This window comes from Saimiri boliviensis, chromosome 12, assembly GCF_048565385.1.
Source record: "Saimiri boliviensis isolate mSaiBol1 chromosome 12, mSaiBol1.pri, whole genome shotgun sequence".
In the NCBI taxonomy this organism is placed as follows: Eukaryota; Metazoa; Chordata; class Mammalia; order Primates; family Cebidae; genus Saimiri; species Saimiri boliviensis.
Window position 1 is genome coordinate 84,944,872 of NC_133460.1, and position 22,116 is coordinate 84,966,987.

The 22,116-nt window shown below is 48.1% G+C and overlaps 1 protein-coding gene across 2 annotated transcripts; it reads left to right on the forward strand.

Annotated features, from left to right (window-relative positions):
- Positions 1-1,254: 1,254 nt before the first annotated feature.
- SCD (stearoyl-CoA desaturase) lies at positions 1,255-20,843 on the forward strand. Of its 2 annotated transcripts, XM_010333185.3 has the most exons (7): positions 1,255-1,273; positions 1,813-2,057; positions 2,645-2,927; positions 7,810-7,940; positions 10,024-10,229; positions 12,659-12,891; positions 16,752-16,957. In XM_010333185.3, exons 2-7 carry the CDS (start codon positions 2,031-2,033, stop codon positions 16,949-16,951), a joined length of 1,080 nt encoding a protein of 359 aa, XP_010331487.1. In that variant the 5' UTR covers positions 1,255-1,273; positions 1,813-2,030; the 3' UTR covers positions 16,952-16,957. The 2 variants fall into 2 exon arrangements, with proteins under 2 accessions (XP_010331487.1, XP_003922350.1); XM_003922301.4 differs by lacking the exon at positions 1,255-1,273 and having other exon boundaries at positions 1,636-2,057; positions 16,752-20,843.
- Positions 20,844-22,116: the final 1,273 nt, after the last annotated feature.

The following is a 22,116-nucleotide window of genomic DNA, read 5'->3' on the forward strand; positions in this document are numbered from 1 at the left end:
AGAATGGCTTGAACTCGGGAGGTGGAGGTTGCAGTGAGCCGAGATCGTGCCATTGCACTCCAGCCTGAGCAACAAGAGCGAAACTCCGTCTCAAAAAAAAAAAAAAAAAAAGAAAGAAAATCAGACATTCCGGAGAGAACCTGAAGGGCAGCAGCCCATGTACAGATTTCTACACCACACACCAAGTATTTCTGAGCCATGACTAGATAAGCTGTCTACATCTAAAATCATCCAGTCTTGTTCAGAGCTTTCACACCGGACAGGGAGCCAGGACTGGAGTGCAGGTTCCTGGTCACTGGCCAGAGAGTTGGCCTGACCCTGAGACCAGTGGCCAACAAGGGAGCTGCTTAGTCTTCCTCCCAGGAAGTCCCAGGTGCTTCTCTTCCAAGAAGCTAATCATTGGCACAGCACTGCCTACTTTCTCCCTTTTGCAGAGGAAGGACCCTGAGGCAATATTCAGCATTTGGGGAGACATGGGCATGGAAGGACACCGGGTGAATGTATAGTCTGCCTGGTTCAGAGCTCTCATGGTAAGGCTCCCACAGGCTGGGAAAAGATGGGGCACAGAGACAGATCAATGGGGTCAGAGCATCTGACGGACCAAAGGCAGTATGGTCCTGAGCAGGTATGAAGAGCCTGGGCTCTCATATGGCGTTTCTGGGCTCAACTGCCAGCTCCATCACTTACTGGCTGCCGTGACTATGGGCAAGTTATTCCATCTCTCCATATCTCACTTTCCTCACTTTTAAAAAGGATTAATGGGGTACCCACCTCCCAGGGTCACAGTGAGGATTACAGAAAATGATTCTTGTGAATTGGCTGGCAGTAACAATTCGATACCTGCCAGCTGCTCTTATTCCACATCCAAGCCCTTTCGCCTGCTGCTGGGTGAAAGCACATGCCAGTGTTTCCTGCCTCTTTCCACGAAGATTCCAAAATTACAATCTGTCAGTCTGAAGAATCTCTAAAACGTCCCGCACGCAACCTGGAGGCGCGGGCAAGGGGATGGGACTGCCTGCCCGGGGCCTGAACAGGGTGCGTGCGCGCGGGCACACACACCGGTCAGTCCGTGCGGCCGGAGTCCGGTGCGGTCCCGGGTGAGCAGCGCGTGGCTGGTGGGCGGGGCAGAGCCATTGTTCGTCCGCGGACCGAGCCCCCGGCGCTAGCCCGAGAGGGAGGCGGGGCTTCCCGCGTCCCGTGAGCTCCGGATCCCGGGGTGGCGGCCACGTCCCCCTGCCAAGCGCCTGGGGGGACGGGAAGATGGGACGGAGTTGTGAGTAGTGGGCTCCCCCCACCGAGGCTTCCCCACTGTTTCCAGAGAAACTTCCCCAGTGCCCACCCAACCGTTCGCCGTGTGCCCCGGGCCGGTCCTGGGCTAGACCCCGCGCCCCAGCCCCAAACAGGGGCCCCAGCCCCTTCCAGAGAGAAAGCTCCCGACGCGGGATGCCGGGCAGAGGCCCAGCGGCCGGTGGAAGAGAAGCCGAGAAGGAGAAAGGGAGGGGAGGGGGAGCGAGGAGCTGGCGGCAGAGGGAACAGCAGATTGCGCCGAGCCAATGGCAACGGCAGGACGAGGTGGCACCAAATTCCCTTCGGCCAATGACAAGCCGGAGTTTACAGGAGCCTCATTAGCATTTCCCCAGGGGCCGAAGCAGGGGCCGGGGCCGGGCGGTGCGGTGTCGGTGTCGGCAGCATCCCGGCGCCCGGCTGCGGTTGACGCGAGCTTCGGCCTCTGTCTCCTCCCCGTCCCGCCCTCACCTCCACGCGGGGCCGCCCGCGCCACTCAACTCCGCGCACTTTGCCCCTGCTTGGCAGCGGATAAAACGGGGACTGAGGAAATACGGGATACGGTCACCCACTGCCAGCTCTAGCCTTTAAATTCCCGGCTCGGAAACCTCCACGCACTGCGGCTCGGGCGCCGACACCCATCCAGCGTGCACCGGCGAGCTCCGAAACCGAAGTCCCCCGGCGCCCCCGAACTCGGCTCCGCAGCCTCAGCCCCTGGAAAGTGATCTCGGCATCCGAGAGCAAAGATGCCGGCCCACTTGCTGCAGGAGGAGGTGAGCTTCCCAGCCTGGCGCCGCACCGCAGGGTCGCCAGCGCGGGTTGGGATTCCAACCCTACGGGTTGGCGGCAGAAGAGAGGGGAGAGCTTCGCGGAGGACTTGGCCGTCCTTTTCGAGTTGTGCTGCCTTCATTGAGTTGGGAATGTGGATTGTAATTGGGAGATTTGAGTCTCCAACTTTTCTTAAGCTTTAAAGTAAAGAAAAATCCGTTCGTGCTAGTGCTTTTATGAATTATGCGGGTTTTCCTTTGTGTTCGTGTGGATGTGAGTGCTTTACCTCTCCTCCCTACTGCCGCCTCCCGTAGGTTTCGCGCCCCTCGCCCCCCACCCTCCTCGTTCTCCCCCCTCCGCCCCCCTCGCCCTCCGCCCCTAATCTAGCTGCACAGTTTCTGGGAACTTCTCTCCATTGCATCTCGGATACATCCTACCTTCAGTGAACCCGGGCGCTGGCGGAGGGTCTGCGCTTGTGCCGTCCACCCTTCCCCCAGCGTGATTAGAGAGCGGAGTAGCCCCAGCTGCCTCCACGTGTCTCCTCCTGACTCCGTGTCTCCTCTCCAGACTCTCTGCTTCCTCTCCCTTCCAGATCTCTAGCTCCTATACCACCACCACCACCATCACAGCGCCTCCCTCCAGGGTTCCGCAGAATGGAGGAGATAAGTTGGAGAAGACGCCCCTCTATTTGGAAGAAGACATTCGCCCTGATATAAAAGATGATATATATGACCCCACCTACAAGGATAAGGAAGGCCCAAGGCCCAAGGTTGAATATGTCTGGAGAAACATCATCCTGATGTCTCTGCTACACTTGGGCGCCCTGTATGGGATCACTTTGATTCCTACCTGCAAGTTCTACACCTGGCTTTGGGGTAAGCAGCCTCCCTGTCCTCCTGACTGAGTCTTTCAGGTACTCACTGCTCTCGTAATAAGATAGGATCTTACATAGAACACCAGCCCCTCCCAGCCTCCCGGCTGGGGTTCTTCTCAGGCATCTCTCTTTGGTGGCTTCAGGCCTAGTGGGCTGGGAATAGGGCCTTGCGGGGAAGAGGGGGACTGAAACGCAGGAATGTCAGTGCTGGGGACATTGAGAGCTCTGGGACCATGTGCTGTGGGCCTTGAAGTGTAGACCTCTGCTGGAGTCAGCTTTTCCTGAAAGAGCTTTTCTGTTTGAGTCAGTTGCTTGGCTGCCTGTCCCACCCCTGCCAGCCACAAAAGAATCAAAGCCCTCTACCTGGGAGGCATGGGAACATGGTACTAAACCATTGGCTTTCTAGGGTCTGTGTTGAGCAGTCACGGGCTACGGCAGAGGGAAACTAGTCAGGGAGAGGGTTCATTGGAAAGGGAGGAACAGAGGTCGTCATCCACAAAACTGTTTTGACCTTATCCCTTGGCCAGAGCAGCCTTCTTTGTTACAGAGGAAGATGAAGAAGCTCCCATGTAACCCAAGTCACACAGATGTGTGTTGGTGTGTTACTCTGCATAGGTCTCCAGGGTGCTGCACATGCCAGTCAACAAAATGCTCTTTAAATGAAATCAGGTTGAAGAAATGTTTCATGTTCCATCCGCCATCCAGCCTGCTCCAGCCCCTCAACCCCCTCCCCCGCCCCATACTGTGAAGTGCCAAGAATTCTGAACCTTCTAATACCAGTCCTACCCATCCCTCCTTGCCAGGGACATCGAGGCAAGGCCAGAAAAGAGGAGGGTCTGGTCTTAAGGCTGCTGTAATGAGGGAGACAGTTCCCAGTTTGTCCCTGACCTGCCCTTAGCTCAGCTGTTTCAGGGACCCGTTGGCCTGATGGCATGGCCCTGCCCCCTGGATACACACATGTGCTTTCCAGCCTTTTTTACCTCTGCCACCATAAGCCTAAGTTGGGAAGGGAGAGCAGGAAGTTCTGCAGACCAGGGGCCCCGCATTGCTACTCTCTAAGGGATACTGAGCCAGGACTACTCCTCCAGAAAACAACTTGAGGTTTCTCAGAGCAGCCTGGGTGTGGGATACCTGACAGCTCACCCTTGGTGGGTAGTTATGCAGAAGGGCTGGCAGGCCAAGTTTTAGCTCTTTCCCTCAGGACCTCTTAGGTCTTCCAAAGACGATGAGATCTGGTTCACTAAGCTTTGTTTCGAGAAATCCTCCAGGTGCTACAGTGAAATGCAACTGAGAAGAGCTCCTTTGTCAGGCTCTCAGTTTTTCTAAGCGCCACCTGTGGGCAACAGTACTTTTTTAGGATTAGGAAGGTAGCATTCCTTGAGTTACATATGTGTTGCAGCTGTGGTAGAGACAGAGAGAACAGGCCAGGTGCAGATGAGTTCATCTGCATACCAGGAAGGGCTCTTGTATTAGTGAGGGGAGGGCGACATCTGTTGTCTAGCCCCCCTGAGGATCCAGCAGAACTTCTTTTGCAGCATGAGGGATAAAGAGCTGGGATAGGATTCCCCAGGGAGTCTGTGGATGCCTCTCTCCACCCTTTCTGCCCAAGAGAGTCTTCACAAGTAGTTTTCTCACCTGCAAGCTCCTTCCAGCCTCAGCACTCCCTGTAGGTCTTCTGAAGCCCAGAGTTTGACCCAGTTGCCTCTGCTTGGTCGCCTTCAGCTGCTAGCACAGGGAGCAGAATTCTATCCCAGCCAAGGCTGTGCCTGCTACCTTTATTTTGGTGACTTGCCCATGGGTGTGTGCTGTGCCTTCTGGCAGAGAAACGTGGTTCACGGAGACTTGATGTAACTTATTTTACTGGGCCCTTTGGTGGACGGCTTAGCTAACAGAATGACCATCTTAATATGGGAATATCAGAACTCTGAAGAAACAAGGAGGATGAGGGGAGGAGGGTCAGAGATCTCAACCTGGGTGTCTTCTCTTCCCACCTTCAGAGTTTGGGAGCTTTGTCTTTCTGGTTTTAATACCTATAGACAATGTTAGCAACGGCTCGTGATTCCAGCATTTCTTATGACTGAGCAATTTTGAGAAACTTAGATCTCTTTTTTCATTTTGGAGTCTCCCAATGGAGCCTTTAGGGCAAGACTGAGGAGAAAACCTCTGGCGACATTGAGAGCCAGAGGCAAAACCCTTCAAGTCTCTTTTTTTTTTTTTTTTTTGAGACGGAGTTTCGCTCTTGTTACCCAGGCTGGAGTGCAATGGCGCGATCTCGGCTCACCGCAACCTCCGCCTCCTGGGTTCAGGCAATTCTCCTGCCTCAGCCTCCTGAGTAGCTGCGATTACAAGCACGCGCCACCATGCCCAGCTAATTTTTTGTATTTTTAGTAGAGACGGGGTTTCACCATGTTGACCAGGATAGTCTCGATCTCTAGACCTTGTGATCCACCCGCCTCGGCCTCCCAAAGTGCTGGGATTACAGGCTTGAGCCACCGCGCCCGGCCTTCAAGTCTCTTTCTCAAGGCCAGAGCAATGAGGTGTTGCTTAACCATCAATCTGGACGTTAGTGTTTCTTCCCCTGGGGAGGGGGAAGAAAGGGAGAGAGGGACTGAATCCCCAACTGTTTTTAAGCCCTTCTCTTTGATAGGCCTAAAGGTGTTTCTGGAAAAGACACCAGAGTGCCTGAGTTCTTGTCCCAATTTCCCTGTTAATATAGGATCTTAATGTACTTTCTGAGTCAACTTACCCCAGGGTATTATGTGGCAAGAAACAATCCCAGAAGCTCCTTTGGTCGTTAGAGAGGGCTCTGGCTCAACGGATGGATTTCTGGGTAACATGCAGGTTAGATAACTGCAGCTGGGGAGATGTTGGTCACCACTTGGCTTGAAGCCAGATCACCTGGGGCCTTAATCCCCACTCTGAGGCAATGTGGAGAGAGCTCTTGTTGAGGCTGAGTCTGGCTGTATGGCTCTCGTAAGAGATCCTATAGGAGGAAAAGGAAAGAAAAATGGAGGTAGCATTGGGGAAAAAAGAGGTTGTTTAGGAAGCGCCTGCAAAAGAACAGGGGACAATTTGTTACAATGTGTGGTGTCTCCAGCTGCAACTAAGCTCTGTGGCCACTGAGGCTCTATTGTTTCTAGCTGTTTCCCTAGGAATGAAACATTGTTAACAGTTTCTACCAAGGCCACAGCTGCCTGCTAGAGCTACTGAACAGAGGAAGAAATGGGTGCTCAGCAACCCACTTCCCAGTTAGAGATTATTTCTGGCACCTCCTGAGCCTCCAGGCCTCCAGGAAGGTGAGGCAAGACAATGGTGGGGAGCTCCACTGACAGTTTGAAGAATATCCCACCATTGTCTAGAACAAGCATGGCCCAGTAAGCGTATGGTCTGACAGGGACGTGGCAAAGGAGAGACAGAGGAGCTGTGCACGTATCTTGAGGGTGGTGGATGGTATAGCTAGAAGCTGAACTGCTTGTCGACAGAAAATGTAGCTTCAAACCATGGCTTCATTTCTTACTAGCCATGTGACCTTAGATAAACACTTCAACTCTCTGGACATCTATTTCTTCAGCTGCAAAGTGAGGGTGTTAATACCACCTAACCCCACTGAAGGTACCCACCCAGTGAAGTGGAGAATATTAAAATCCTTAGTCGAACTTAAGACACTGTGCAAATAGGACTTAAGCGCAGGGCTAATGTTCCCCTTATATGGCCACACTGCCTGCTACAATATTGAAATGCTTTTTTGTACCAGTTGATAAATGGCCATAGTTCTGAATCCCCTAAGAGTCCCCTACAACTAAGGGCTTCTCAAGTTGGTCAGTGCCCAGATTGTACTGGCTATTGTTTTATTTTTTGGCGTAAGGTCTTGCTGTGTTAATCAGGCATTAGTGCAGTGGCACGATCATGGCTCGCCACAGCTTTGATCTTCTGGGCTCAAGAGATCCTCCCACCTCAACCTGTGGAATAGCTGGGACCACAGACAGATGCTACCATGCCCAGCTAATTTTTAAAATTATCTAGAGACAAGGTCTCCCTATGTTACCCAGGCTGGTCTCGAACTCCTGGACTCAAGGGATCCTCCTGCCTTGGCCTCTCAAAGTGCTGGGATGACAAGTGTAAGCCACAGCACCTGGCCCTCTGCTCTTATTTTAATAACACCCTTGCTTATGAGTCCTGAGCTCTACAGGAGTAGTTTGTGGCCCTTAAAACCTTAGAGAAGGCTGCCGGTTGTGATGGCTCACACCTGTAATCCCAGCACTTTGGGAGTCTGAGTCAGGTAGATCATGTGGTCAGGAGTTCAAGACCAGCCTGACCAAGATGGTGAAACCCTATCTCTACTAAAAATACAAAAGTTAGCTGGGTGTGGTGATGTGTGTCTGTAATCCCAGCTACTCAGGAGACTAAGGCAGAGAATTGCTTGAACCCAGGAGACAGAGGTTGCGGTGAGCCGAGATTGCACCATTGCATTCCAGCCTGGGCAACAGAGTGAGAGAGTCTCAAAAAAAAAAAAAAAACCTTAGAGAAGGCCTAGATAGAAGTGAAAGGAGATAGCTAGGCCCTGGAAGAATGCCTTCCAGATGAAGAATGAGTGGTTAAGAGCATTATTCTCTTTCCTGCCTTTCTGACTCCTTAGTTCTTGGGATTCGTTTGCTTATTATTATTATTTTTTTAATCTTTTTTAGCTTTGAGAGGCTGAGGGGTGATGATTTTTCAAGTGGTGAAATCAGGGGACATGGTTATCCCTAGAGTTCATGGTAAGGCAATCCTCACCCAAAGCCTGAACAAGACATAGTTTCTAACATCCAGAGGGTGCCTCTGGCATCCTTTCCCAGATGCAACTCACACTGGTTGGTGACTCCCCCACTGTCTTCTCCTGGCAGGGTTATTCTACTATTTTGTCAGTGCTCTGGGCATAACAGCAGGAGTTCATCGCCTGTGGAGCCACCGAACTTACAAAGCTCGGCTGCCCCTGCGGGTCTTTCTGATCATTGCCAACACAATGGCATTCCAGGTAAGAAGCTGTGTCTGCTCAGCTGTTTGTCCTCCACCCTATCAAAGATCTGGGGGCAGAAAGGAGGGATCAGCAGCCAGAGCCACACCTGGGCGGCGGTTTCACTTTCTTCTCTCCTGTGGTCACCTGAAGTGCCAGTTCAGTCCTTAAGTCCATAAAGCATGAAGAGACTTCTGAGTCTTGGAAAAGGGAACTGGAAGATAAATGGGAAATACTCTGGATGTGTAGGATTATTTTGGATCCTAAGGTCCCTGTGTTGTCACACAGTCTGGCTGTTGTGACTCTTCATCATAAGGGGCTTTGGCATATAAACCAGAGACTGACCTTGGGTGCCTGGACAGACACTGGACAATAAATTCACTATTTAAGATGAGTATCTTAGTACTAGGGAGGCAGAAGTGGGAGGATTGCTGGAGCCCAGGAGTTTGAAGTTTCAGTGAGCCATAATATCACCACTGCACTCCAGCCTGGGTGATGAGACCCCAACTTTAAAAAAAAAATTTGTTTTTAAGTGAACAACTTCGCCGGCACAGTGGCTCATGCCTGTAATCTCAGCACTTTGGGAGGCCAAGACGGGAGGATAGTGAGGTCAAGAGATCAAGACCATCCTGGTCAAGATGGTCTCTACTAAAAATAAAAAATTAGCTGGGTATGGTGGCGCATGCCTGTAGTCCCAGCTACTCGGAAGGCTGAGGTAGGAGAATCGCTTGAACCCAGGAGGCGGAGGTTGCAGTGAGCCGAGATCACGCCATTGCACTCCAGCCTGGTGATAGAGTAAGACTCTGTCTCAAAGAAAAAAAAGTGTATAACTTAGGACTCCACCACAATGGGATTGAAGTTGATGTTCCCAGACTCACGAACTCTTATTTTCAGATAATGAGAGCAGACAACTTTTATTGCACTATGTGCCTGGCACTATTCTAAGCATTTGATATAAAGTCCTCACAACAATCTTAGGAAGTAGATACTATTATTATCCCCATTTTACAGATGAGGAAACCAAGTCACAGAGATTATATAGACCAACTCAACATTGTGGCCCTTTCTTGGGGTGTCATGCTGGCTAAGTAAAAACACGGGTTTATTGAGGCAAAAAGTTTATAGCAAAGACTGAATGAAGAGAAGCGGGGAAAGGGAACACATCATACCATGAAGCTATAGCAATGGGCAAATAATAGCATGTGGTGTGGGGCTTCCTCTTGGAGCAAGAGGAAGAAAGGAAACCAACTTCAGTCATGACAATATCCCAAGAACTTACCACATTTACGTAATCATCTCTGCCATAGCAGCTTATACCTTGAAGGCTTCTGAGGTTGTCCTGTGGAGCAAAAAGAGGGAAGAGAGTTATTGGTATATTCTCGTGATTTGAGTAGAGATGGGGTTTTGCCATGTTGCCCAGGCTGGTCTTGAACTCCTGAGCTCAGGTAATCCACCTGCCTCAGCCTCCAGTGTACTGAGATTACAGGCATTAGCCACTGCACACAACCCAAGATATTGGTACATTCTTTAAGGGATGGAAAAAGTCATGGAGAAGCCCAGAGGTCGTTTGAAAATGCAGCCATGATCATGAGTTGCTTGCCTGGCCTTGTTATTGGATTATCTGAGCTCTCTTTTGCAAGGCACCAGAACGGTACACCCTTGCCAAAGATAAATGGTGCAGCTTTATCTACTGATTGAGACCCTAGGACACAGGGCTGTCTGACTCATGTTCTTCATGCCCAGGGATTAGGTACCCCATGAGGATCTTTTCCAACATTCCTCACTTAAAGAATTATAATGTTCTTACTTCTTGAAACTCTCTGAGCTCTGTATGATTTACCTCCATTCCACCCACCATATAACCTTTAAGAAACAGCAGTCCTATTCCTGGGGTCTTGGGGTTTTAAGTTGTTTTTTCCACTTAAGCTTCAGTGGCAAGTTGGGAGAAGAGGGAAGATAACTCCATAACTCCTTTGGAGCCCAGATTCCTGGGTATTTTGTAAGGTTGGGCTGAGAGCCTTGGGCTATTGATAACTGTCCATTGGAATTCTCCTAAGAGCGTGTCTATCCTCCAGCCTTACATTCCCCTTCTCTCTCTCCCCAGAATGATGTCTTTGAATGGGCTCGTGACCACCGTGCCCACCACAAGTTTTCAGAAACAGATGCTGACCCTCATAATTCCCGACGTGGCTTTTTCTTCTCTCACGTGGGCTGGCTGCTTGTGCGCAAACACCCAGCTGTCAAAGAGAAGGGCGGTACACTGGACTTGTCTGACCTAAAAGCTGAGAAACTGGTGATGTTCCAGAGGAGGTGAGTGAAGGCCTGATGGAGGTGGGGATGTGGCCCTGGCACCTGGTGGTTAGGGACCCCATCTTTTCTCCTAAGACTTAAAAAATATATGCTGAGTTTAGGAGCATATTCTTGATTGCAATATATATATATATATATATATATATATATATATATATATATATGCTGAGAAATGGACTGGGTTTGGGGTTTGCATGTTCATATTCATAATTTAAAATCCCAGTTTGTAACGTCCCACAGGCCCATAGCCATAGACTATTGCTCTGTTTCTTTCTCTCTGAGCTATCTTAATTAAACTCATGACATTCAACAGATGTTTGTTGACCTAGGACAGTCGTAGATTCAAAGATGATTATAACCTAGTCACCTAGGTGTTTTAATTTTTTTTTTTTTTTTTTTTTTTTTGAGACGGAGTTTTGCTCTTGTTACCCAGGCTGGAGTGCAATGGCGCGATCTTGGCTCACCGCAACCTCCGCCTCCTGGGTTCAGGCAATTCTTCTGCCTCAGCCTCCTGAGTAGCTGAGATTACAGGCACGTGCCACCATGCCCAGCTAATTTTTTGTATTTTTAGTTGAGACGGGGTTTCACCATGTTGACCAGGATGGTCTCGATCTGTTGACCTTGTGATCCACCCGCCTTGGCCTCCCAAAGTGCTGGGATTACAGGCTTGAGCCACCGCGCCCGGCTTTTTTTTTTATTTTTAACAGAGTCTTTCTCTGTTGCCCAGGCTGGAGTGCAGTGACACAATCTTGGTTCACTGCAGCCTTGACATCCCAGGCTCAAACAATCCTTCCACCTCAGCCTCTCAAGTATCTGGGACTACAGGCACAGACCATCATGCCTAGCTAATATTTGTGGAGACAAGGTCTCAGTCGCTGTACTGCCCAGGCTGGTAGCTTAGTTTTTACCTTCAAAAAGTGTGTAGCCTGTAAGGGGATGGAAGGATAAGTCAAGCATCCGAATAACCATGGTATAAGGCAGAATATTTTCTGTACTGTGCGAGGTACAAAGGGGAGGGAGATTGCTCAATGGGCAAAGGCAAGGAAGTGTTTATGAAATAAGTAGTGTTGGAATCCACCGACGGATAGAAATTTCTACAACTACGTGTGGGGAGGGACAGTGCAAACACAAGAAACAGCATGAGCTAAAGCACGAAGCATGTTCCAGCGATAGAGTCCTTTTGCTTGAAGTGTAGGGTGTGGGAAGAAGTGAGACTGGGGAGACTGCCATTCTTGCAGAGTCCAAAAAGCAGACTGAGGATTTAGGCAATAGGAAGCCATGACATTTTTTGAACTGCAGTGTGGCGGAGTTAGAGGTATGCTTTAAGAAGGCTGCTTTTAGAGCAAGTATAAGAAACCATTGAGCCAAAACAAGAGGTAGGGACATAAGTTAGGCAACGAGGAACCCTGGTAGGGAAGCAGTGGCAGAAATGGAAAAAAGAGTTGGGTGTAGGGAATAGCAGTGATGTAAAAGTCAACGACTTGACTGATACAGGGAATCAGTGACCTTGGAATGTCAATGGCCTGGTGTACATTGAGAATGAAGGTTGAGAAAGGGCTTCCAGAGGGACAGAGAGCTGCAGGTGATCAAGGACACTCCATGGGCCTCTGAGGGAAAAGACGACCAAAGAATTGGGGGGGTAGGTAGCAGAAAATGGAGGCATGGCACTAAACACAGACTGAATAAGAGTGCCGAAGAGAAAGAGAAAGGAGCCCAAAGGCAGACTGGAAAACCAGTCAAGGATGAAGAAGTCTGTTCCTTAGTTTGTAATTTGGACCTCACCTGTTTTACCAATGTGGTATTATGCGCTAGTGAAAATCAGTGACGGCTGGGCTTGGTGGCTCATGCCTGTAATCCCAGCACTTTGGGAGGCTGAGGCGGGACAATCGTTTGAAAGCTCAGGCATTCAAGACCAGCCCGGGCAACATAGTGAGACCTCATCTCTACAAAAAATTGAAAACTAGATGGGTATGATGGTTCATGCCTGTGGTCCCCCAGCTACTCAGGGGGCTGAGGTGCGAGGATCTCTTGAGCCCAGGAGTTCAAGACTGCAGTGAACCATGGTCATGCCACTGCACTTTAGCCTTGGCAACAGAGTGAGACCCTGTCAAAACAAACAAACAATAAAACAATGAACTTAGAGTCAGGAGACAGAGACAAGCAATTCAGCTTTCACTCCTTGCTCTACCATATCATAGTGGATACTGGTATGATCCTAGAAAAGTCATTTAACCCCTCCCCATCACCTCATCTAAGAAGTGAGGTAACACCACATCCTCAAAGGAGTTTTCCACCCCATTCCCTCTTGCTGTTGTCTGCCACACTGTACTCATGACGGAGAAAAGAGACAGCCCATCCCAGTTAGTGCAGAAGATCCAGGTAGGTGTGGAGTCCCCTCCACTGACCCGGTGTCTGGTCTGTCAATGTAGGTACTACAAACCCGGCGTGCTGCTGATGTGCTTCATCCTGCCCACCCTTGTGCCCTTTTATTTCTGGGGTGAAACTTTTCAACACAGCTTGTACGTTGCCACTTTCTTGCGATATGCTGTAGTGCTTAATGCCACCTGGCTGGTGAACAGCGCTGCCCACCTCTACGGATATCGTCCTTATGACAAGAACATTAGCCCCCGGGAGAACATCCTGGTTTCACTTGGAGCTGTGGGTAAGTCAGCTGTCCAAGCAAGACCATCCAGCGATCTGCATATCCGAGTATTAGGCTAGGAGCCAGAAAAACTTGATAAATCTGTTTCTTATGGCGACTTTGTATCTCAGTTTTTCCACTATAAAACTAGGGGGCAGTATATTGGAAAACCCTATGAGAGTCAGGCAACATGTTTTATGTAAAAATGAAAGGATAAAAAAGAAAACACTGATTTTGATTCCAGGTTCTAAAACAATTTCCAAATGTCATATATGGTCCAGATGTGGTGGCTAAGGCCTGTAATCCCAGCATTTTGGGAGGCCGAGGCAGACAGATCACCTGAGGTCAAGAGTTTGGGACCAGTCTGGCCAACGTGGTGAAACCCTGTTTCTACTAAAAAAAAAAAAAAAGAAAACAGAAAACCAAATGCCATGTATGATGAGCACCTTGGAGTTTTCCTTTCTTTCATCAGCTCTGGGCCGGACTTGCTTGAGGCAAGGAATGCATAAATAGAACACTGGGGTCATCTGAGTGGCCAGCAAGCCTCGTGTTATCAACTTCAAGTATGCCACACACAGTGTTTTTCTTATCTTTCCATTCTACTCAGATATGCCATACCCCCTTTTTTTTTTTGAGACGGAGTTTTGCTCGTTACCCAGGCTGGAGTGCAATGGTGTGATCTCGGTTCACCACAACATCTGCCTCCTGAGTTCAGGCAATTCTTCTGCCTCAGCCTCCTAAGTAGCTGGGATTACAGGCACACGCCACCATGCCCAGCTAATTTTTTGTATTTTTAGTAGAGACGGGGTTTCACCATGTTGACCAGGATGGTCTCAATCTCTTGACCTCGTGATCCACCCGCCTCAGCCTCCCAAAGTGCTGGGATTACAGGCTTGAGCCACCACGCCCCGCAGATATGCCATACTCTTAAGTGTGTGCCATGCCTTACTGTTTGGTGATGCCATTATGAAGGGCATCAAAGTAACTGCTGGTGGCCCTTTACTACCACCTACCATCTGGTCTCCTCTTGGCCTCTACTTTCTCTCTTCTATTCTGAGCTAGGAATATTCCTTCCCCCAACATGCCTTCAGGAATCTCCCAATATAGCAGTTAGTTTGATCACAAGTTCCTGCTCCGTTTTCTAATGTTGACTGTTTGTTTTCAAATGAGATGGGTTCTCACCATGGTGCCCAGGCTGGTCTTGAACTCAAGACTCAAGTGATCCTTCTGCCTCAGCTTCCCAAAGTATCTACATTTTTTTTCTCTGTCCCTCTTTCCAACTGAATATAGACTTCAGTCAAGGCCCTGGATGTGTTTTCCTTAATTAGATCCAGTGGCCTCTTCTCTCCAGCAACTGGTGCTGTTGGTTCTTCAGTAATATCTAGACAACCATACGACTGTACACATCTCTGCAGGTCATTGCCTTACACTCATTTTCTCCTTAAAATCTTCCTTTATGTTCTCCACCTTAACCATCTTTACTGTCTTTTAAATTGTTGTTATTGTTGAGACAGAGTCTCACTCTGTTGCCCAGGTTTGAGTGCTGTGGTGTGATCCCGGCTCACTGCAGCTGTGACCTCCTCTGTTCAAGTGACCCTCTGGCCTCCGCCTCCCAAGTAACTGAGACTACAGGTGCATGCCACCATGCTTGGCTAATTTTTGTATTTTTTTTGTAGAGACAGGGTTTTGGCATGTTGCCCAGGCTGGTCTCGAACTCCTGAGCTTGAGTGATCTGTCCACCTTGGCCTTCCAAAGTGCTGGGATTATAGGCATGAGCCACCTTGACTGGCTCATCTTTATTAAAAGGATTTATTTGTCTAGGCATGGTGGCTCACACCTGTCATTCTGGCACTTGTAATTCTCGCACTTTGGGAAGCCAAAGTGAGTGGATCACTTGAGGTTCAGAAGTTAGAGACCAGCCTGGTCAATATAGGGAAGCTCTGTCTCCACTAAGGAAAAAAAAAAAAAAAATTAGCCAGGCGTGATGGAACACACTGTAGTCCCAGCTATTCAGGAGGCTGAGGCAGGAGAATCGCTTGAACTCAGGTGGTGGAAGTTTCAGTAAGCCAACATTTTGCCACTGCACTCCAGCCTGGGTGACAGAGCAAGACTCCATCTCAAAAAACCAATAATAAAAATAAAAGCAATTTTTTCCCCTGTCTTTAACTTTCATGTATCTCCTTGCTCCTTTCAGGCATCTTCTTGCCATTGTGCCTATTCTTACTTTTATCCATGATTAAAATAAATCACATACACCGTATAAATCTGAGATTATCATAGGAATGGAGTTTCTGGCATGAGACGTGTCCTGTATTGCAAACGGATCTCTAGTGACCTTCCCTACCTCTAGTCTCTGGGTTCACAGTGGCTGCCAATATCTGACCTGTCTTGGTTATCATTCACTCCTCCTTGCCAGGCTGCTTTCCTCCCTTATCACCTCACTCTTTGTTTCCTCTGGCTCTTTCCTGCCACCCTAATCTTTTTGTTTCTTGAATTATCTCCCCCATGGTCAGTCACATGCTCTCTTCTCTGCCAAATCAACCTTCTCCCTTGAGCCATTCTTGGGCTGTCTCTTGCTGCCCCAGTTGCAAAGTCCTGTCTTCTTCTAGCCATTGACCCTCTTCCTCTTTTTTTTCCTCCCTGTCTCTCTGTGTGTATGTGATTCCATTTTAAATCTGGTAACTAAAGGCCTGGCTAGTGCTTACACAGAGCCCAGCTGCAAAACCATTATTGGAAATTAATAATCCTCAGTACCTTTATTCCTGGCATTCTACCCCTCTCCTCATTCACCCTGCAGATCATCAAGTGTCACAGAGGGTGGACATACCTTGGAATGTCCATGACGATATCATTTACTTTGCAGGACTTCCTTCCCTCGCTTCTGATTAATGCCATAACTGGTCTGGCTGAGGGTATTTTTATCCACACAGAGCCCAATATTAGCTCTTAGTAGCTATTCTTTACCCAGGCCTGATTAGGGTCAGTATTATTGTTGGCTGTGGTTCAGAAAGAAGAGTGCTGCCAAGAGTTGGCGGAGTCTCTATCTGTAGAGTTTCCAAAGCTTTACACATTACAAAAATTGCCCTGACTCCAGAATTTGTTTTTTTCCCTCCAGCAAAGTGAAATGATCATCCCAAGAGTCCTCAGATTCTCAGAGGTTAGAGAGTATTTAAGCATTTCCGTTTTTCTACCCTCAGAGAGTGTCTATTTTATCAGCCCCTCCCCTACCCCAGGGACAAAGGTCAAAAAAGTCAGAGCAGCACCCCCCAGCCCCTCACCTCCGAACTGCAGTGGCTGAGGAGATTCCAGCCCCCGGGCTGACCTTTCTTCTGACCCTTGGCTGCAGGGCTCACTCTGTAGGAACCACCCACCTCTAGAGGTAGTGTGGTGGGGAAAGGTGTGCTCCTTTACTCCTTTTTTGAAGAGTCATTCTGCAGACACGTGCACACACACATAGAGCCTTGAGGGCAGGGCCAATAGTGAATTTGGAACTTCCAGTCTGAAATCCATTCCCAACAGTAGCAGCTTCTCTCTAGTCATTTTATCCTCCAAGAAACTGTCAGGTCACCTTCCATCAGGCTCCCAGACAGCCATGGGTGACCAGGGCCTCTCCAGTCACTTCTTAAGATGCCTTTCACTGGCTGTGTACAGCGACTCATGACTGTAATCCTAGCCCTTTGGGTGGTCAAGGTGGGAAGGGTGTTTGCAACATGGCAAGACACCATCTCTACAGAAAAAGGAAAATAATAAAATAAAAGTAAAGTTGCCTCTGAGGGGATCATCTATTTGGTGTGAGGTACCCTGCTAGCTAACTGGTGTGCACAAATCAAGAAGACCTCCATGCACCCTCACTCCATAACGTCTCCTTGCTTTTGTTTCAGGTGAGGGCTTCCACAACTACCACCACTCCTTTCCCTATGACTACTCTGCCAGTGAGTACCGCTGGCACATCAACTTAACCACATTCTTCATTGATTGCATGGCTGCCCTCGGTCTGGCCTATGACCGGAAGAAAGTCTCGAAGGCTGCCATCTTGGCCAGGATTAAAAGAACTGGGGATGGAAGCTACAAGAGTGGCTGAGTTTGGGGTCCCTCAGATTCTTTTTCAAAGTCAGCCAGGCAGAGGTTTTATGTCTGTTTATTAACTACTGAATAATGCTACCAGGATGCTAAAGATGATGACGTTAACCCGTTCCAGTACAGTATTCTTTTAAAATGCGAAAGTATTGAAAGCCAAGAACTCTGCCTTTATGATGCTAAGCTGATATTTTTTCTTCTATCCTCTCTCTCTCCTAAGCCCATTGTCCTCCTTTCACTTTGTTGCTATCACCTTCCTTTCTCTTCTCATTGCTTCCCAGGCAAGCAGCTGATCAGTCATTGTTCAGTGTCCAGCTTCCAAAGCCTAGACCACCTTTCTGTAGCCTAACAGTAATAGTCTTTGCTCCAAATAACTCTCTTTCCTTGAGCTGTTGTGAGCTTTGAGGCAGGTGGCTCAAGCTAGAGATAAAACAGAACCCGGGTGGTTCCCTGTGAATTAGCTTCAGCCCAGGCTCTTGCTAGATGGAATGGAAAAGTAACTTCATTTGACGCAAAGCTTCTAAAGCAGGTGCATTGTCGGGGGAGGGAGTTAGCACGGATGGATGTAAGGACGAGGGAAATGAAGCAAGAGGAAGCTCTTGCCATGATCAGACGTGCAGCTGCCTACCTAGTGAGGACTTCAAGCCCCACGACACAGCATGCTTCCTTTCTCTCCTGGCTTGGGGTAAGAAGTGGCTGTGGAGTTTGGCAATGCTAATCTCAATGTCATAATGTATAGTTTAGGCCGAGGCTAAAGAAGAAACATTATAAGTTTGTAGAAAAAGTGGTCTCTGCTGGGGAAGGGATTTTTTTTTCTCTAATGACAAGGAGATTTCTTAGGTCATGTATCAAGAATTCTTGAAGTTGGGTGATTGCAGAATTGGTAAATACAGTAGCTCATAGAATTTTGAGGATTCCATGAGCTGCTCATCAAAATTCTTTCCTCTGCTCTGCCATCTTCAGGATATCAGTTGCTCCCCCCCATAGTAACAAGATGGCTGTGGCATTTCCAAACATCCAAAAAAGGGAAAGATTTTAGGAGGTGGAGTCGGGTCAAACATAAAATATATATACACATAAACATTGCTTAGAACATTAAACTATTTCACTTAGAGTATTTCCCTCCCAAAGAGGGATGTTTGAAAAAACTCTGAAGGAGAGGAGGAGTTAGTTGGGTTGCCAATTTCCTCTCCACTGCTGGACATGAGATGGAGAGGCTGACGGACAGAATCTGTAGGCAGCTTCTAAGGGCGAACTTCATATCGAAAAGGCTCTGAGAACACATTGCCAAGGGCATGAGAAGGGTTACTGAGGGAGTTAGTGAAAGTCTTAATAAAATAAGCTAGATGTTAGGTCCATTCATTAATGAGTTCCAGTTTCTCCTTGAAATGAGTAAAATCGAGAAGGCTTTTCTCGGTGTTGTGCCCCTTCACTTTTTTTTTTTTTTTTTTTTTTTTTGGCTCTGTTAACATCTAGCCTAATGAATAGAACTGCCTGTTAGGGGCAGGATTAGGAATCTCTTCACTATCCTGATTCTTGATTCCTGGCTCTACCCTGTCTGTCCCTTTTCTCTTAGCAGATCTTTCTCTTCCCTGATGTTTTCTTCTTTTCCTGGTTGGGCAGCCTCCTTTGTGTGTATTCAGAGGGGGTGATGACTTGCTGTCCAGGCAGCTCCCTCCTGCAGACAGAATGCTCAGGGTCACTGAACCACTGCTTCTCTTTCGAAAGTAGAGCTGGCTGCCACTTTCACGTGGCCTCTGGCGTGTCTCCACCTACACCCTGTGCTCCCCTGCCACACTGATGGCTCAAGATAAGGCTGGCAATCCCTCCCAGAAACCTCTCTGGCCCAGAGCCCTTCTCTCTCCCCACCTCTCAGGGGCCATGGCCAAGCCAAGCGCTCACATTGAGCCAGTGAGCCAGCCACAGAGCAACAGAGGGTTTGTTTTCAGTCCCCTCTGTCTGGGTCAGAACCAGAGAGCATGCTGAATGCCCCCTGCTTGCTCAGTAAGGCTGCCCCTCCTGAGTCAGTGCTCTCAGCTGGCAGTGCCAATGCTTGTAGAAGTAGGAGGAAGCAGTCCTCACTGGAAGGGCAAGAACCCAAGTGCCTCACCTCGAAAGGAGGCCCTGTTCCCTGGAGTCAGGGTAGATTGCAAAGGTTTGGCTGAGACTTGGGATTTGAGAGAACCACAAAACCTGCTGAACAGAGTGACTGTTCAGCAGACTAACCAGCATTTCCTACGGCCTAGGGCAGACAATAGTATAGAAGTCTGGAAAAAAACAAACAGAACATGAGTGGTCTTAAAACCTTGGACCACTCCTGTCCCTGTACCTCAGTCATCAAAGCAGAAGCCTGGCTTTGCTCTATTAAGATTGGAAATGTACACTACCGAACGCTCAGTCCACTGTTGAGCCCCAGTGGTGGAAGGGAGGAGGGTCTTTCTTCCTGTGTTAATCGAATAGAGGCTACAGGGGTTAGCCTGGACTAAAGGCATCCTTGTCTTTTGAGCTATTCACCTCAGTAGGAAAGAATCTAAGGGAAGATCAATGTAGTTTAGATCTGTTGACTTGTGACCCCTTGGAAATGTCTGCTGGGTACTTCTAATTCCACAGGTCACCAGAGGCCTGCTTGATAATATAAGAACAATAAAAATAACTTTCACTTCTTCCTATTGTAATTGTGTGCCATGGATCTGATCTGTACCATCACCCTTACATAAGTCTGGGTGGAGACCTCAGGCTGAGGGCCCCAATATATGTGTGGGTATGGGTGGGGATTTGTCTGCTGAGTAAGGAACACTATTTTCAAGATTCTAAAGCTCAATTCAAGTGACACATTAATGAGAAACTCAGATCTGATCAAGAGTCTAGATCTCTAACAGTCCTTGCTTTGGGGGTGTGCCGACAACTTACCTGGTGCCTTACACCTTTCTAATCAGTGTTGCATATGAGCCCGCCCTCACTCCCTCTGCAGAGTCCCTTTGCACCTGAGAGCCTACAGAAGTGGCTGGTAGAAAAAGGGGCCTGAACGGAGGATTGTCAGTATCACGAATTGCAGGATTCCCTTCTGGGCTTCATTCGGGAGATTTTTGTTAGGGTTGTTTTTCTTAAGTGCCCACATTTGATGGAGGGTGGAAGTAATTTGAATGTATTTGATTTATCATCTTTTTTTTTTTTTTAGGTTAAAAGATGGTTGTAGCATTTAAAATGGAATTTTTTTCTCTTTGGTTTGGTAGTATCCTGAGTGTATTCTCTGTAAGTGTGGCTCAAATGGGTCAGCATGAAAGGTTAAATAAAGCAAGGTGGCAATGCTATGCTGGTGGTTAAGGCCAGGGCCTCTCCTACCACTGTGCCACTGACTTGCTACGTGACCCTGGGCAAGTCACTTAACTATAATGTGCCTCAGTTTTCCTTCTGTTAAAATGGGGATAATAATACTGACCTACCTCAAAGGGCAGTTTTGAGGCGTGACTAATGCTTTTTATAAAGCATTTTGGGATCCTTCAGCACAGGAATTCTCAAGACCTGAGTATTTTTTATAATAGCAATGTCCACCATGAACTTACTGTGTCCATGTGTCCCGGATGCTATCATTAGTTTTCATTAGTCTATATGGTTCTCCAAGAGATTGAATGAATTGTCCCATGGTTAATCTTGATGAATTGGAGAAGTAGTAGATAACTAGCCAGAAGAAAATTTGAGAATGCATAAACTCATTGCCATGGAAACATACGCAGGATACCTTTTCTTTGATTGGGTGGGATTTTTCCCTTTTTATGTGGGATAGTAGTTATTTGTGACAAAATAATTTTGGAATAATTTCTATTAATATCAACTCTGAAGCTAGTTGTACTGATCTGAGATTGTGTTTGTTCATAATAAAAGTGAAGTGAATCTGATTGCACTGGGTCTGAGAGTTTTTTTGGCTTCTATCTATGTCTGTACCTTTAAGAGTATAAAAGACGTAGAAGTTACAATGGTTGACTCATACCCCAGTAACCTGCCCTGCTGTCCTAAAGGTAACTTTAGGTTAAACTCTGGGAAGCAGGAAGCCAGGAGTCTGCTGCCATTAATCAAACACATTAACACCAGCTGGCAACTTGAGCCTGGGAAAGTGCCAGGGTGCTCAGATGTGTCACGTGTTCGGGCAGAGACCTAAGAGAGAGAGACTGGGAGAGGAAGAGACCAGCAGGAGAAGCACTCCCTTGGAAAGCAGTTCTTTTTGTTTGTTTGTTTGTTTGAGACGGAGTTTCGCTCTTGTTTCCCAGGCCGGAGTGCAATGGCTCACTACGACCTCTGCCTCTTCAGTTCAAGCATTCTCCTGCCTCAGCCTTCCAAGTAGCTGGGATTACAGGCATGTGCCACCACACCCGGCTAATTTTGTATTTTTAGTAGAGATGGGGTTTCCCCATGTTGATCAGGCTGGTCTTGAACACCTGACCTCAGGTGATCCACCTGCCTCGGCCTCCCAAAGTGCTGAGATTACAGGCATGAGCCGCCACACCTGGTCAAAAGCAGTTCTTTACCTTGCAACCCAGGCTGGGCAGTCCAGCTCTTTCCTGTTTCTGAAATGTAATTGCCTCCAGGGAATAAAATGGCTGCTTGAGAATGCTGATATGCACAACAGCAGGAAGAAAGGAAAACCAATCAAAGAGAAGGCTTGTATGTTCCTGGAGCAGAGGGTTTCATGCTCACAGGTGCACAAAGTGGAAACGGTTTTAGTTTTTGGTTTTTCTTTTTAGCTTTTAATACTTTTAAAATTATTTTTCTTAAGATAGGGTCTTGCTCTGTTGCCCAGGCTGGAGTGCAGTGGTGTGATCGTAACTCACTGCAGCCTCAAACTCCTGGTCACAAGTGATTCTTCTGCCTCAGCCTCCCGAGTAGCTGAGACTACAGGCATGTGCCACCGTGCCTGGCTAATTTTTTAGTTTTATTTTTGAAGAGACAGGTCTCACTATATTGGCTAGGCTGGTCTCAAACTCCTGGGCTTAAGGGATCCTCCCACTTCTGCCTCCCAAAGTGCTGGGATAACAGGTGTGAGCCACCACACCCAGCCTGGCTTTTACTACTTTATCTGATAATCCTCCTACGGAAAAAAGAAGGCAGATTTTTTTTTAGAGTTTAAAGAAGCTCTGTATTCCATCAGGAGCCTCCTTGATGAATACCTGGGTT